General features: G+C 49.7%; 5 protein-coding genes across 5 annotated transcripts; 3 read left to right on the top strand and 2 right to left on the bottom strand.

Moving 5' to 3' along the window:
- Nucleotides 1-98: 98 nt before the first annotated feature.
- On the top strand, nucleotides 99-1,008 carry UREG_01174 (uncharacterized protein; the record flags this gene model as incomplete). The annotated part of the gene is made up of 2 exons (XM_002541612.1): nucleotides 99-199; nucleotides 285-1,008. The coding sequence occupies 2 exons, from the start codon at nucleotides 99-101 to the stop codon at nucleotides 1,006-1,008; spliced, it is 825 nt and encodes a 274-aa protein (XP_002541658.1).
- Nucleotides 1,009-1,394: 386 nt separating this feature from the next.
- UREG_01173 (uncharacterized protein) lies at nucleotides 1,395-1,784 on the bottom strand (the record flags this gene model as incomplete). Its single annotated transcript, XM_002541611.1, has 2 exons — nucleotides 1,395-1,463; nucleotides 1,548-1,784. The coding sequence occupies 2 exons, from the start codon at nucleotides 1,782-1,784 to the stop codon at nucleotides 1,395-1,397; spliced, it is 306 nt and encodes a 101-aa protein (XP_002541657.1).
- A 1,131-nt stretch (nucleotides 1,785-2,915) lies between these two features.
- Nucleotides 2,916-4,523, top strand: UREG_01172 (Fe-containing alcohol dehydrogenase 1; the record flags this gene model as incomplete). Its single annotated transcript, XM_002541610.1, has 3 exons — nucleotides 2,916-3,340; nucleotides 3,401-3,459; nucleotides 3,517-4,523. 3 exons carry the CDS (start codon nucleotides 2,916-2,918, stop codon nucleotides 4,521-4,523), a joined length of 1,491 nt encoding a protein of 496 aa, XP_002541656.1.
- A 905-nt stretch (nucleotides 4,524-5,428) lies between these two features.
- UREG_01171 (uncharacterized protein) lies at nucleotides 5,429-7,338 on the top strand (the record flags this gene model as incomplete). The annotated part of the gene is given in 4 exon segments (XM_002541609.1): nucleotides 5,429-5,687; nucleotides 5,753-5,968; nucleotides 5,988-6,038; nucleotides 6,158-7,338. The coding sequence occupies 4 exon segments, from the start codon at nucleotides 5,429-5,431 to the stop codon at nucleotides 7,336-7,338; spliced, it is 1,707 nt and encodes a 568-aa protein (XP_002541655.1).
- A 411-nt stretch (nucleotides 7,339-7,749) lies between these two features.
- On the bottom strand, nucleotides 7,750-11,621 carry UREG_01170 (uncharacterized protein; the record flags this gene model as incomplete). Its single annotated transcript, XM_002541608.1, has 4 exons — nucleotides 7,750-8,878; nucleotides 8,932-10,047; nucleotides 10,100-11,391; nucleotides 11,493-11,621. The coding sequence occupies 4 exons, from the start codon at nucleotides 11,619-11,621 to the stop codon at nucleotides 7,750-7,752; spliced, it is 3,666 nt and encodes a 1,221-aa protein (XP_002541654.1).
- Nucleotides 11,622-12,144: the final 523 nt, after the last annotated feature.

Raw genomic sequence — 12,144 nt, 5'->3', positions numbered from 1 at the left:
CCGTCGACACGGCCCGAAAGCCCCCGCTCCTCAGGGACTGGGCGAGTAACCCGGATGGTACCGAGACTGACTCCGACTTGGAGAGCAGCGTCTGCGAAATGGGCCCAGCAATGTTGTCCGACATTAAAATGCTAGATACGCTAGCGTTGACAGATCTGTTGGAAGATAATCTGTCTCCACCGGAAATCACATCGATCTTGTAAGTCCTCCCGTGATCATAATCTTGAAGATCATCTGTTGCGACAGGAATTGTGAATTTTAACCGTGATCGCTCTTCTATCCAGTATATTCGCCACTAATGGAGCCATTTTTGCTCATGCCTCTACTCTTTCCCAGCGCCAAATCAGGGGCCTGTGTGCAACATATGGAGCCGCCTACAAAGCGTATGCCGTTAGCCACTCTCAGGGAAACTTAACAGCCGTCAACCCCGCAAACCACCCTTCATCGTTCGTAACGACTTCGTCGATACCACTAGGAGATGTCGGCAGCATTATTTTCGAGCAGGAAGGGCATGTCGCGGTGGTAACGAAGATTGCAGACAAGGTCCTTTTGGCCGTAGTTGGGCCAACACGGATTGATCGTAACGCCGTGTCATCGCCTTCAAACACCAGCAGTCGACGCCCCGTCTTAACGAGCTCCGCCGCGAGCGACATCGAGCGAACCCTCAGACCAGTCGACTCTTTCCCGACAGCTCATGACCATCTCAGTGGCTCTGCCTATGAACAAGCCGGGAAGCTTGCCTCATCAGCCCCAGCTCCTGGCGGCTCTCTTTCCATCACCCAGCTGTCTGCACGCATTGCTGCTTCCAATAAAGCAGCCAACGAAGACGCTGACAAGTCGCTCCGCGCCCAGTGGGAAATTGACAGAACTAGCGACCTCGAAAGACTGGCTAGTTTGAATCTTAACTCACCATCCACGATTTTACTTGCGCTAGAGTCGAAATCTGCGGCTCTCGGAAGGTTCTTGAGCAATAAACTGGCAGATTTGGAAACCCCAGAGGATTTTTAAGTTATTTTCTTGGGCCCCAGTGATCAATGAAGCAGGCAGATTTCATGAATTGATGGATATGTGATTCTTCTTTCGGCTCTTCCTAGCGCCCCCTCGTTGATTGGTAACGAGGGTGGCAGGGTGTATTCCACGCTTGACTCGGCCTTTAGGGACCGGTATACGTACCTGAATACATATACAGATGACAATATCCGGGTAGTCTCTTCTTTTCCACTCATTTGAAATCCTACAGCATGTGATGGGTCTTTATAGCCAGATATTGCGATAATCGAAAGGTTATAATGTACTCTCTATTAACCACCATAACAGGTAAAAACATCCATTCCCCTGACTACAGCCCATTCCTTTAAAGCAAAACCCGTCCAAAGAAAACAGCAAAAAGTACCCTAGGTTGACACGTTGGTGGAGACTTTGAGCGGGCTCGTGAACTTTGTCTCAGAACAAAAGCTGAACGCCTGTTTTACCCACGACATCGGCGCTGTTAGCAAAATGAAAAGCACATAAGGTGGGGGGGGGAGGTGCTAGGTTAGGCTCTTTACCATGACCCTACGACACGTGAGTCCCGGACAGCATTTCATCTTAAGGCTACAAACTTGAGCCCGAGCCTTGCATCCCACCGGCTGAAGCGTGTCGGTAGGACGGATGGGATTGGCAGTGGGAGTGGCGGGACTGGCGCTGCACTGGGGAACGGGGGCGGAGGCGGAGGCGGGGGCGGCCGTGGTCGTGGTCGTGGTGAGCGCCATCAGGAGGGCGGGAAGGATAGATATCGGCTTCATTGTGCTTGCTTTTCGGGGGGAGTTTTGGCCCTTGATGCGGATCAAAAGTGAGCGGGTAGGAAAGGATTTGGAAGAGACACGGGCTTCTGCTTCGCGTGGGGGAACTGAATTCGTTTTGCAGGTTCTGGCAGGCCCTTCCTGGCGGTTTTTATACAGGGACTGTTGGCAATGATTGGGGTCAAGAAGGGAGCTGGTATCTGGGATATGTGTGAAGGATATTCATGCACGTCGTCAATATAGCTGCACACTGCCACGAGTTCATATTCATGCACGGTCATGAATATGATGCTGCACCAGAACAATATGAATATTCTGCAGAACTGTCGTCCCTTGTTTCAGCCCTGTGAGGTATCTCTTTGTGAACAGCTGATGGAAACACTGCGTCCCAGTAGCCGGCTGGTTCTTGCGTTAAAACCCAGTCATGATTCTCATGCAGATGGGTTGCCCAGCAGATCCCGCGGGACGATTGCCCATGAGGAGATCACCATGAAGTAAACATCGACTGGTTCTTTGATGATTTGTGGCACCAAAAGCAAGTCTGATATCAGACGAAAAGTTCATGTCGATGATCATGACGTTGATAGAGCAACAATCTGGGTCATGTTGATCTCCATAGCCAGTTAATAGTTAGGCACTGCAACGCAAGGTGCTTTTCTTTATTGATGGCAGTATCGATTTTCCTCATACTGCCGTTAGATAGCGCAGCATTTGACTTCAGTTCGTTCGCTGCTCAGACTTTGTTAGTCAAACTTGTTCCCTGATCCCGGTTAAGGCCAGAAATGGCATCTTAGGCGTCGAGGAAGGTCCCCTCAGTAACCGCCTCCAGTCACCACGTTGGCTGCTCGCCGTCCATCCGATATCGACGTCGGCTGCTTGACCCCAGAGTACCCGGCGTTGTTTAGCGATCTCGTCGGCACTGCTCCCCAATGATAATGGAGGGCGCCAGGGAGGCACCGCGGCTATCGCTCGCCCATTCCCCCGCAGCCGCCCGCTGTCCCCGCACAGCCGAAGAGCGCCCGCGACGACCACTTTCATCCCAGACGGCCTCACTCTTCCTTTCTTCTTGGATTCAATCGAATTGAAGCAGTTTTGCAATCCGATAACCAGCGTATCCTCTCCGCTCCCATCACAATGGTCCTACCCGCAATTCGGGTCGCTCCGACAGCGGCGACGAGAGCATTCAATCTGCTCCGCACCGTCCAATATACCCACCCTCCCAGCTGTCCCTGCCATTCGAACCCTGCACATCACCACCATCATCAGCCGTCCGCGTCCTCCATAACGAGATATGCGCGGCACATGGCAACCCCGATTGACCCATCCCAGCAGAAAGAATATGCGTTCGAAATGGCAGCGTCCAGCATCCGCTTTGGGCCCGGCGCAACCAAGGAAGTGGGCATGGATTTTACGAACTTGGGCGTAAAGAAGGTGATGGTGGTCACGGATCGAAATGTGGCAAAGCTGGATGCGATGAAGAATGCGATTGAGGGGCTGAGCAAGGAGGGGATCCAATTCACAGTTTATGATAAAGTGAGAGTAGAGCCGAAGGATTATTCGTGAGTTTGAATTGGGCGTAGCTAGACTGTGGTATACTGGGAGCTAACGCGTATCTCTAGAGTGAAGGATGCCATTGCTTTCGCTAAACCATACAACGCCGATGCGTTCCTGGCTGTGGGTAAGCTTGGGCCTGATATACAGTGGAACTATAACTATTGCTAACGCCGAGAGATAGGCGGTGGATCTGTCATCGACACCTGCAAGCTTATGAATTTGTACTGCGTATACCCCGAAGCAGACTTTCTTGACTTTGTAAATGCTCCCCTCGGCAAAGGTCTTCCAATCGCTAGAACGCTGAAACCGCTCATCGCTATTCCAACAACCGCCGGAACGGGAGCTGAAACTACCGGAACCGCAATTTTCGACCTTGTGGATAAGAAAGCAAAGACGGGCGTTGCGCACCGAAATATGAAGCCAACTCTGGGTATCTGCGACCCTCTGAATACGAGAACGATGCCATCAGCTGTGCATGCTGCTTCAGGCCTCGATGTCCTCTGCCATTCTCTTGAATCGTGGACGGCAATTCCATTCAATGAACGCACTCCTCGACCAACTAACCCCATTAACCGGCCAGCCTACCAAGGGGCCAACCCAATTTCGGATATTTTCTCACTCCAGTCCTTGAAGAGTACGGTCAAATATCTCCCACGTGCTGTCAAAGACCCAGAGGACCACGAAGCTCAGAGCCAGATGCTTCTCGCCGCGACTTTAGCTGGAGTCGGCTTTGGAAATGCTGGTGTACATCTGTGCCACGGAATGAGTTATCCTATATCAGGACAGAATCCTGGATATAAACACAAGGGATATGAAGTGGACCACGACATCATTCCGCACGGCGTGTCTGTGGCCGTTTCTGCTCCAGCTGTTTTCCGGTTCACAGCTGCAAGTAACCCCGATCGCCACCTGGCCGCGGCGGAAATATTCGGCAAAGATATCTCAAACGTGAAGCGCGAAAGCGCTGGAGAGGTTCTTGGTGAAGCGATTGCAGAGTTTTTGATCAAGTTGGGCGATCAACCACGGGGACTCAAGGATTTGGGGTTCAATAAATCCCATATTGACATGTTAGTTGAGGGGACGATACCTCAGAAGCGAGTGCTGGACCTTGCGCCAACTTTGAGCAAGGAACTCGAAACTGAAAAGGAGGAATTGCGAAAACTGTTTGAGGCATCGATGGAGTACTAGAGTCTAGGGCGATTGGAGCCGGGAGCAATCTTTGTCTGTCATCCCATATATAAGTTAGCGATCTGTGGTAAACTGTAAAGTGACTAAAATAGCATCATGGCCAGCTGCTCAACGGGCAACTGAGAGGATTTTGGGTTGCATATCGCGAATTTCAAATCAGAACATCCTTCACCGAAAGCAAGATGACTCCTTTCGCGCCATCTCATGCACCTCGACAGATGATCAATCAGTGTCTCTGCGCAATGCCACGATATCGGCGCTGTTTATGTTTCACTCTGCATTGGTGGCTGAACCTTGCAGCGCGCACAAGCTTCAACCCCGGATTTGGGATTTCAATCCATCAATCCACAGGCCTGGTCTCGACATGAGTTCCGATCCTGGGCCTCTAGTTGCGAGCAAGCCCATGGCGCTTACTTGCAAGCATTATTCGAGCATGATCAAGTAGTAACTATATTCTCTTTGATATCGTTGGTGCTTTGCTGCTCGCTGATCTCCAGTTTCTGACTGGAGGGGAACGACGAAGCGTGGTTTCCCATGGCCACTTGGGCTCTGCAGGCGCAGCATTGCGATTTCGCCGGTTGCAGAGACGCTGTGCTTTCTGAGATGCACCGGGACCCGTCTGGAGCATTCGTCTGACTGGCCGCATTTGCTTTTTGGGGGAGCATGCAGTGACTGCGCTGTCCCTCTCCCGCTTCTCTGGTGAAGGTGAAGCCTTCCCGACCCCCTCCTCCTTTGCACCCAGAGGTTGGTGGCAGGATGGCATATATGCTGCTTTCCCGCACCGTCTCATTCTTCATGTCACTCTCTGAAAAGCTAGCTGGATTACTTTCTATCTCACGATTCTCTTCGCAATTCTAACGAAGCGGGAATTTCGACCTAGCCCACCATTGCCTTATATTGACAAGATGGCTCTACCCAAACCTTCCAGCCCCCTTCCAAGAGTGCTGGTTCCGGAAAAGCTGTCTCCAGATGGCCTAACACTTCTTCGAGCCAATGCGGACGTTGACGAAAGAAGAGGGCTCCCACCTGATGAGCTGCTAAAGATCATACCAGACTATGATGCCCTGGTGGTTCGTTCAGAGACGAAAGTAACACACGAGGTCCTGCAGGCGGCAAAGAACCTGAGGGTTGTTGCGAGAGCAGGAGTGGGAGTAGATAATGTTGGTAAGTCCAGTTGCTTAAACTATCAATTCCATTATGTAGGTAATTACTGATACGCAATTCATTAGATGTTGACACTGCTACAAAGCTTGGGATCGTGGTGGTGAATTCTCCATCTGGGAACATTGGCGCAGCCGCAGAGCATACAATTGCATTGATGCTATCCATGGCTAGGAAAATTCCCCATGCCTGCTCTAGCCTCAAGGAGGGCAAGTGGGAAAGAAGCAAGTTTGTCGGCGTTGAGGTCAAAGGGAAAACTTTGGGAATTATTGGGCTTGGAAAAGGTACGAAACCCATAACTAGTTATGCGTCTTGACTATGGAGAGTTTCTAATGACACGGTTCTCAATAGTGGGTATGATTGTTGCTAGATTGGCCAAAGGGCTTGGAATGAACGTAAATGCCCTGGACCCTTATGCTTCTGAGGCCGTGGCTGCTTCTGCGTCTGTTGTTTTAACATCCTCTCTCACTGAGCTGTTGCCAACCGTCCAACTTCCTTACGATCCACCACTCCACTAATTGCATCAACCAAGGGCATGGATATCCCATTGCCCGAGCTCGCGCAGATGAAACCCCGGTGCCCGGATACTCAATGTTGCTCGCGGAGGTACCCATTGATGAAAGTTGCCTTGCTGGAGGCTCTTGAATCCGGGCATATCGCAGGTGCTGGTATAGATGTGTTCACTTCAGAGCCGCCGACCCAAGATTCATTTGCCGCCAACCTTATCGCACATCCCAATGTGGTTGCCACTCCTCATCTCGGTGCCTCAACCATAGAAGCACAGGAAAACGTTTCGATTGACGTTTGTGAACAGGTACTCCAAATTCTAGGGGGAGCACTTCCCCGTAGCGCTGTCAATGCTCCGTTGATTCTTCCGGACGAATATAAAAGGCTGGAACCGTTCGTCCGCCTAGTGGAAAAGATGGGCAGTTTATATACCCAGCACTACAGTTCATCCACTTCTTTTGACGCCAATCGGAACGCATTTGATCTAATATATGAAGGCGAACTTTCCGGTGTGAACAACACGAAGCCACTTTTTGCTGCTCTAGTGAAGGGCCTCGTGAGCCCTATCAGCAGTACGAATGTAAGCATCGTCAATGCCGAATTCGTGGCCCGGGAGCGGGGCATTGTGATAAACGAAAAACATTCTCGTGATCCTTCTACCCATTCGTACTCCTCCCTAGTCACTCTCGTGGCCAGGCCACCTTCTCGAGCACCATCCAGAGCACCTGGAGCTCCAGAAGCTCAAAGACCTCGCCATAACCCACATCAGCAAATAATCTCCGGAACCTGTTCTGGTTCCCAGATTGTTATATCACGTCTTGGCCGCTTCGCTACATCTTTTGTTCCGGAGGGCAGGCTTCTGATCTGCCACAACTATGACTCACCAGGGAAAATTGGAGTTGTGGGAAGTATTCTCGGCAAGGGGGGTGTTAATATAAATTTCATGAGTGTGGCCCCAGTGTCGAAAAAGTTGCTTGAAGAGGATGCGGCCAGGGAACAAGGTCAAAAGTTGTATGATCATAGTGGGAACGGCACCAATACAGAGGCTTTGATGATTCTTGGTGTCGATAGACCCGTTAGTCAAGATATTGTTACGACGTTGGTCAATGCTGGAGGCGTCTTGAGCGCGAGTTTGGCATCGCTCTAGAGGGATGGGAACGTCATGCGTATTTACTACATATAGTTACAGGTGATCAGTTTGCGAGATACCGCTGATCGGTCATGTATGAAGACCAACGAGAACTGTGATTGATGACGAACGGCATGAAGATAAATATAATTATCGCAACTTGTATTTCAATTTTTTCCCTGAATTTACTAGCTATGCTTTCCTTTCAGCCCTCTCACCTCCATGTTCATGTCACTTCAACATATCATTGACAGGCTGATAGCGGACATATCAACTTCAAATCAATATCTAACACAATCCGGTAAAGTACCTGGCATCATTTCCGACAAACATCCAGATCCTGTAGAACTGGTAGGTCATATATATCAAAAATTGGACATGCCTCGAAAACATCATGTTTTCATCATGACAAATATTCATCAAACGGCTTTAGCGCATTGGGCTGCCACCAAAGGTTATCCCCTTCGTTCCCCCAAAACTTCCGTTACTCGGCGTCAAGGCCGTAGATCTTCGGAACGCCGGCCGGGGAGTTGAGGGGGTGCTTCCGCTGATACTTCCATTCGAACTTCCACCTCCAGCCGGAACACCAGCCGCCGACACGGCTGTTGATGCCGAAACCGGAATAATAAAATCCGGTGTATTCCTTCCACTATGTGGAAGGCGGGATGCAGTCGCTGAAATAGGGGTAGAGAGGCCATTTGGGTTTGCCCCGTTGCTGTTGTTATTGTTGTTATTGGCATTAGGTGTGGTTGAGCGTCGAGGCGGCGGACGGAAACCAACTTTGACGCCTTCGCGGAAGATCTCTTCCAGAACTTGGTTAACTATACCTGCATCTTCGTATTCTTTGAATTTCTTCCAAAGACGAAGAGCCATGCGCGCATCTTCGATCGAGTCGTGCCCTTCTGGTGGTGTTGTTGTTGTTGTAGTCGTGGTCGTGGTAGTAGTAGTTGAGTTAGCCGCTTCAGCGGCGTTGGGGTTTGTCGTGGTACTAGTGACTGATGTTGAGGTTGTGGTTTCCTCCTGGATGTATTCTTTAAATACCGCCCAGGCAAGATAGCGCAGACTGAGCCGACGACTTTTCTCCGGATGGAAAAATAAATACTGGGTATCAATTGTCTGGTTTTTAGGAACTTGTATATTGATTTTCCTGAAGTCGGATGCCAACCCGTGGCCAACAAAAACGCAGCCCAGGTTTAATAGAAGCCAGAGCTTCTTATACGCTACTTTCAGAGCGACAAGATTATGCCGGCTAGTTCGTGGGTCGAGATCTCCTGGCTTGATTCCAGAGTACTGGGTTACATAATCGACAATCGGGTCCTTGATTGTGATATAGTCGTCGATGAACGGAACGCCTTCGTCATTTCCGGAACCTCTAATAACGGAGACACGGGCCAGGCCGCTTTTGCTGGGCCTGATCATTTCTTGGGTGCCGTCCGCTTTCACTTCGATCTCTGCTTTCTCGAGATCTACGAATTCGGTATCGAGAGCGATTGGTGTACCCGCGACAGGCTTTTCTTCCGACTTGAGAATTTGGCACTTGTCGGTTGGTCGGCGGTTGCTGTACGGCTGTTAGCACTATGAGATGCGCGTATTTAATGAAATTTTCCTTACTTCAAAGACCACTCATAATACAGAAGAGTAGTATCCAACTCCTTTTTCCAGCTGTCGTCTAGGCCGTGTCGACCAGTAGATATCTGATAGGCAATCGTGCAGGGAGATTTCCAGGTCTGATTGAACGAAAACACCTCTTCTTTGCTCACCTCGGCAACCAAAAAATCATTAAAAAGATGCCAGCTACTCTTCTTGGTTGGCTCACGAGCAGAGATAGAGGTGTCGATGAACGAGACCAGATGCGGTTTCTTCTGCTCCACGACATCGATCTCTACCACTAAACCGACTAGCTCATATACCACCAAGCCTTCGAAATTATTTTGTTGGCGGATTCGCAGCTGATCTCCTTCGTAACACTGAATTTGGTTGTCTTCAATCATAACCCCAATTTTCTCCGGTAGCCAGCCTGGAATAGACCAAAATCTGCGGTACATGGGGTTAGTGATGGCTGCGTTGAGCATCAAAACCAACGGCATTCGTTGTACTGTTTTTCGGATAGAAACTTGCTGATATCGGCGACACGTGCTGCACCAACCTCGATTTTGGGTTTCGCGTTCAATGCTTGAGCGAAGAATGTTTGAGAATCGACAAGCCGGGTTGCGAAGTCCTTGTTTAGGGTCGACAGGTGGGTAAATTAGTTCCGTCACAAAAGCGTTCCCGGCGCGGACAATTTCATTGCGACAAAACATGCAACATATAGACTCAACAGCAGCAGTACTTAAATTGTGGTCTAAAACATCCGAATTCGGGTATATCGTCCGATAATCATGGGATATCTGATTGAGAAAAAATCGGTGAACTGATTGAATCGTTGTCGACAACGACTTGTTGCTCAAACTCTCTTCCAGTAGGCCCAAGTTTGCAGCTTCTCTGAAACTGCTGAAGGTCTTCAAAAGGTTAGTAGCTTGGCAGTTTTGTCCCTGCGCTTTATCAAGCATGTCAAATAAAAAGCCCATTTCACAGAGGAGACAATTTTCACAAAGGCAGTTGGTCGAAACATGATGAAGGGCCAGATTTCTGACTAGTGGAATGAATTTGAGAAGCTGGAGGAGAGAGTTTGTAAATGAATTCGCGATGTGCGTTTCAAGGCCCGAGAATTTGGTTTTGTTGTAATATCTGTCCAGAAGATCAGCTTTGATGATAACAAATGTACTAAACGCAAACGTACCTGAAATCAAAATCATCGACTCCAAATTTGCTGTATTTAATTTCCACATTACTGTATTTTAGGAGTGGATCTTCTTTCATTTCACCGTTGATTTTCAACCCTTGCAGAGCGCCAACAGCTTCCTGTGCAGCTTCGGGCTTAGAACTAGGAGCCTCTCTCGCTTTCTCACTCAAGAATTTTGGTGCCGCTAAAGCAATCTCCGTGCTGAACTGCATACGAGTATTTTCTACCTGGTACCTCCGTTTCTTGCGTGGATTTGGTGCATATTGACCGAGTTCATTGGCTCTGAGATAGGGGAGGATAGATGGATCAATGGGCGGCGGGGAATTTCCAAGTTCAAAGACTAAGTGGCTCGGCCAAGCTGAGAGAAGACGGTCATGATAGTATGGCATACCAATAACATTGAGGGGTGTATCATTGGACCAATCGAGTATCGAGGAGCGTGCGGCGACGTCGGCGAATTCGGTGTCTTTGCTAAGTTCGTTGAAATGAATTTTTGACGGAGAACCCCAAAGGTGAATAGAACATTCAGCATCAATGATAGCCAGTGCCTCTCCGGAGGGTGATATTTCGAGGCCAAGCATAAACGCGACGTTTGCCTGGCGGAGATTGATCGTATTTGGATTCATGAGATCAACGACCTGCAGTTGGCCAGTTTGCGAAGCGATGAAACTGGTAGTTTGCAATCTCGGATGCATCCGCACAAAAGCTGCACCCGCATGAAACGGAATTGGCGGCAGAGGCATGAGGGTTTTCAGATCATAGACATTAGCAAGAGGATCCACGATGGGCGACCCAAGGTGACGGACGGAAAAACCGCAAGTCACGAGAAAGTCGTTCCGAGCATCCATATCATTTATCACAGCTCCATGGGCCTTCCAGCTCTTGACAACAGTGAAATCTGACAGGCTCAAGGCATTTACGGAACCGGTATCGGTGGCGGCGCATAGGTATCTGCTCTTCTTCATGATCGTATAGCGGTAATCCGTCGATAATTGATCCACAATGGTTCCCTTTTCAATATCAATAATGTACATCGCAGGTTGTAGACCAGCAACGATGATTTTGTGCGGCTGTGCCGTAAAACTCATGCATCGCAATTCGGTCATCTCCGGGTGCGAAATATGCCATTGTGTCAACCCACGGCGCGAAATCAGATGAACGCTTTTTGATGATAGCGAAATTACGCCTCTGTCGTGAAAAAGAAACTGCCGGACGGGGCCTTCGGAGGGATGGGCCTTTACGGAGGTATACCGTTGTAGCTCTGGGCCGTAGAACGACATCACTCGACCCTGAAATTATCCAGCCATCAGAAGCTGCAAGAACCAAGCATGATGCTGCATGGGCACCAATGTCAAAGCGGCAATAGAAACAAAAGCTCAAAGCAACTCACAAAGTCGTTCCCCACCCATAGTAGCTCTTGTGAATCGTCGAAAGCTATGGTGGATGCGACAGTAGGTAGGATATGTGGTCCCGGAGGGGGGACAGCGATTTGCGAGACTTCATCCCAGTCTGCTTCCATTGCGCACGCTGATAGTGGGTGAAGAGTTTGCTCTGATGAAGCGCCGCCAGCTGGAGTGAAGCTATGGGTTGCAGATGGTCCTCTCCAGATGCACGAGTTGGTCACGAATTGGCTACCCGTATGGGAAAGGACCGCACGAGAGCATCATTTTCAGCAGATGGAATATCTCAGTCGAGCTGGAGCTGTTAGTGCAGATTGTCGGGTTGTGCAGTTGGTGGCAGGTAGATCCAGTCGGACAAGCAACATCCCACCTCACAAGGGACCAGGTCGCTGCGTCAAGATGATGTCAAGCCAGACAGGGTCAAAACATCGTGTTGTCCAGAAATATCCAAATGCACCCGTGGCTCCAAAGGTTCTGATGGACAGGCCCAACACCCGGCAAAGTTCGCGCTGTCAGCAGGTGTTGCCTGAAGCCAACCGCACACTGCTGCCGGCGGAAGAGAGATGGGAAGTTGAAACTCTTCACTAGGATGCATCCGGCCGTCACATGACCGGCGAGGAGATCCTCAACAGTTATGATAGA

This window comes from Uncinocarpus reesii, genomic scaffold (assembly GCF_000003515.1).
Source record: "Uncinocarpus reesii 1704 scaffold_1 genomic scaffold, whole genome shotgun sequence".
In the NCBI taxonomy this organism is placed as follows: domain Eukaryota; kingdom Fungi; phylum Ascomycota; class Eurotiomycetes; order Onygenales; family Onygenaceae; genus Uncinocarpus; species Uncinocarpus reesii.
Note: the sequence above shows the minus strand (reverse complement) of the source record. Positions and strands in the feature narration are given on the sequence as shown.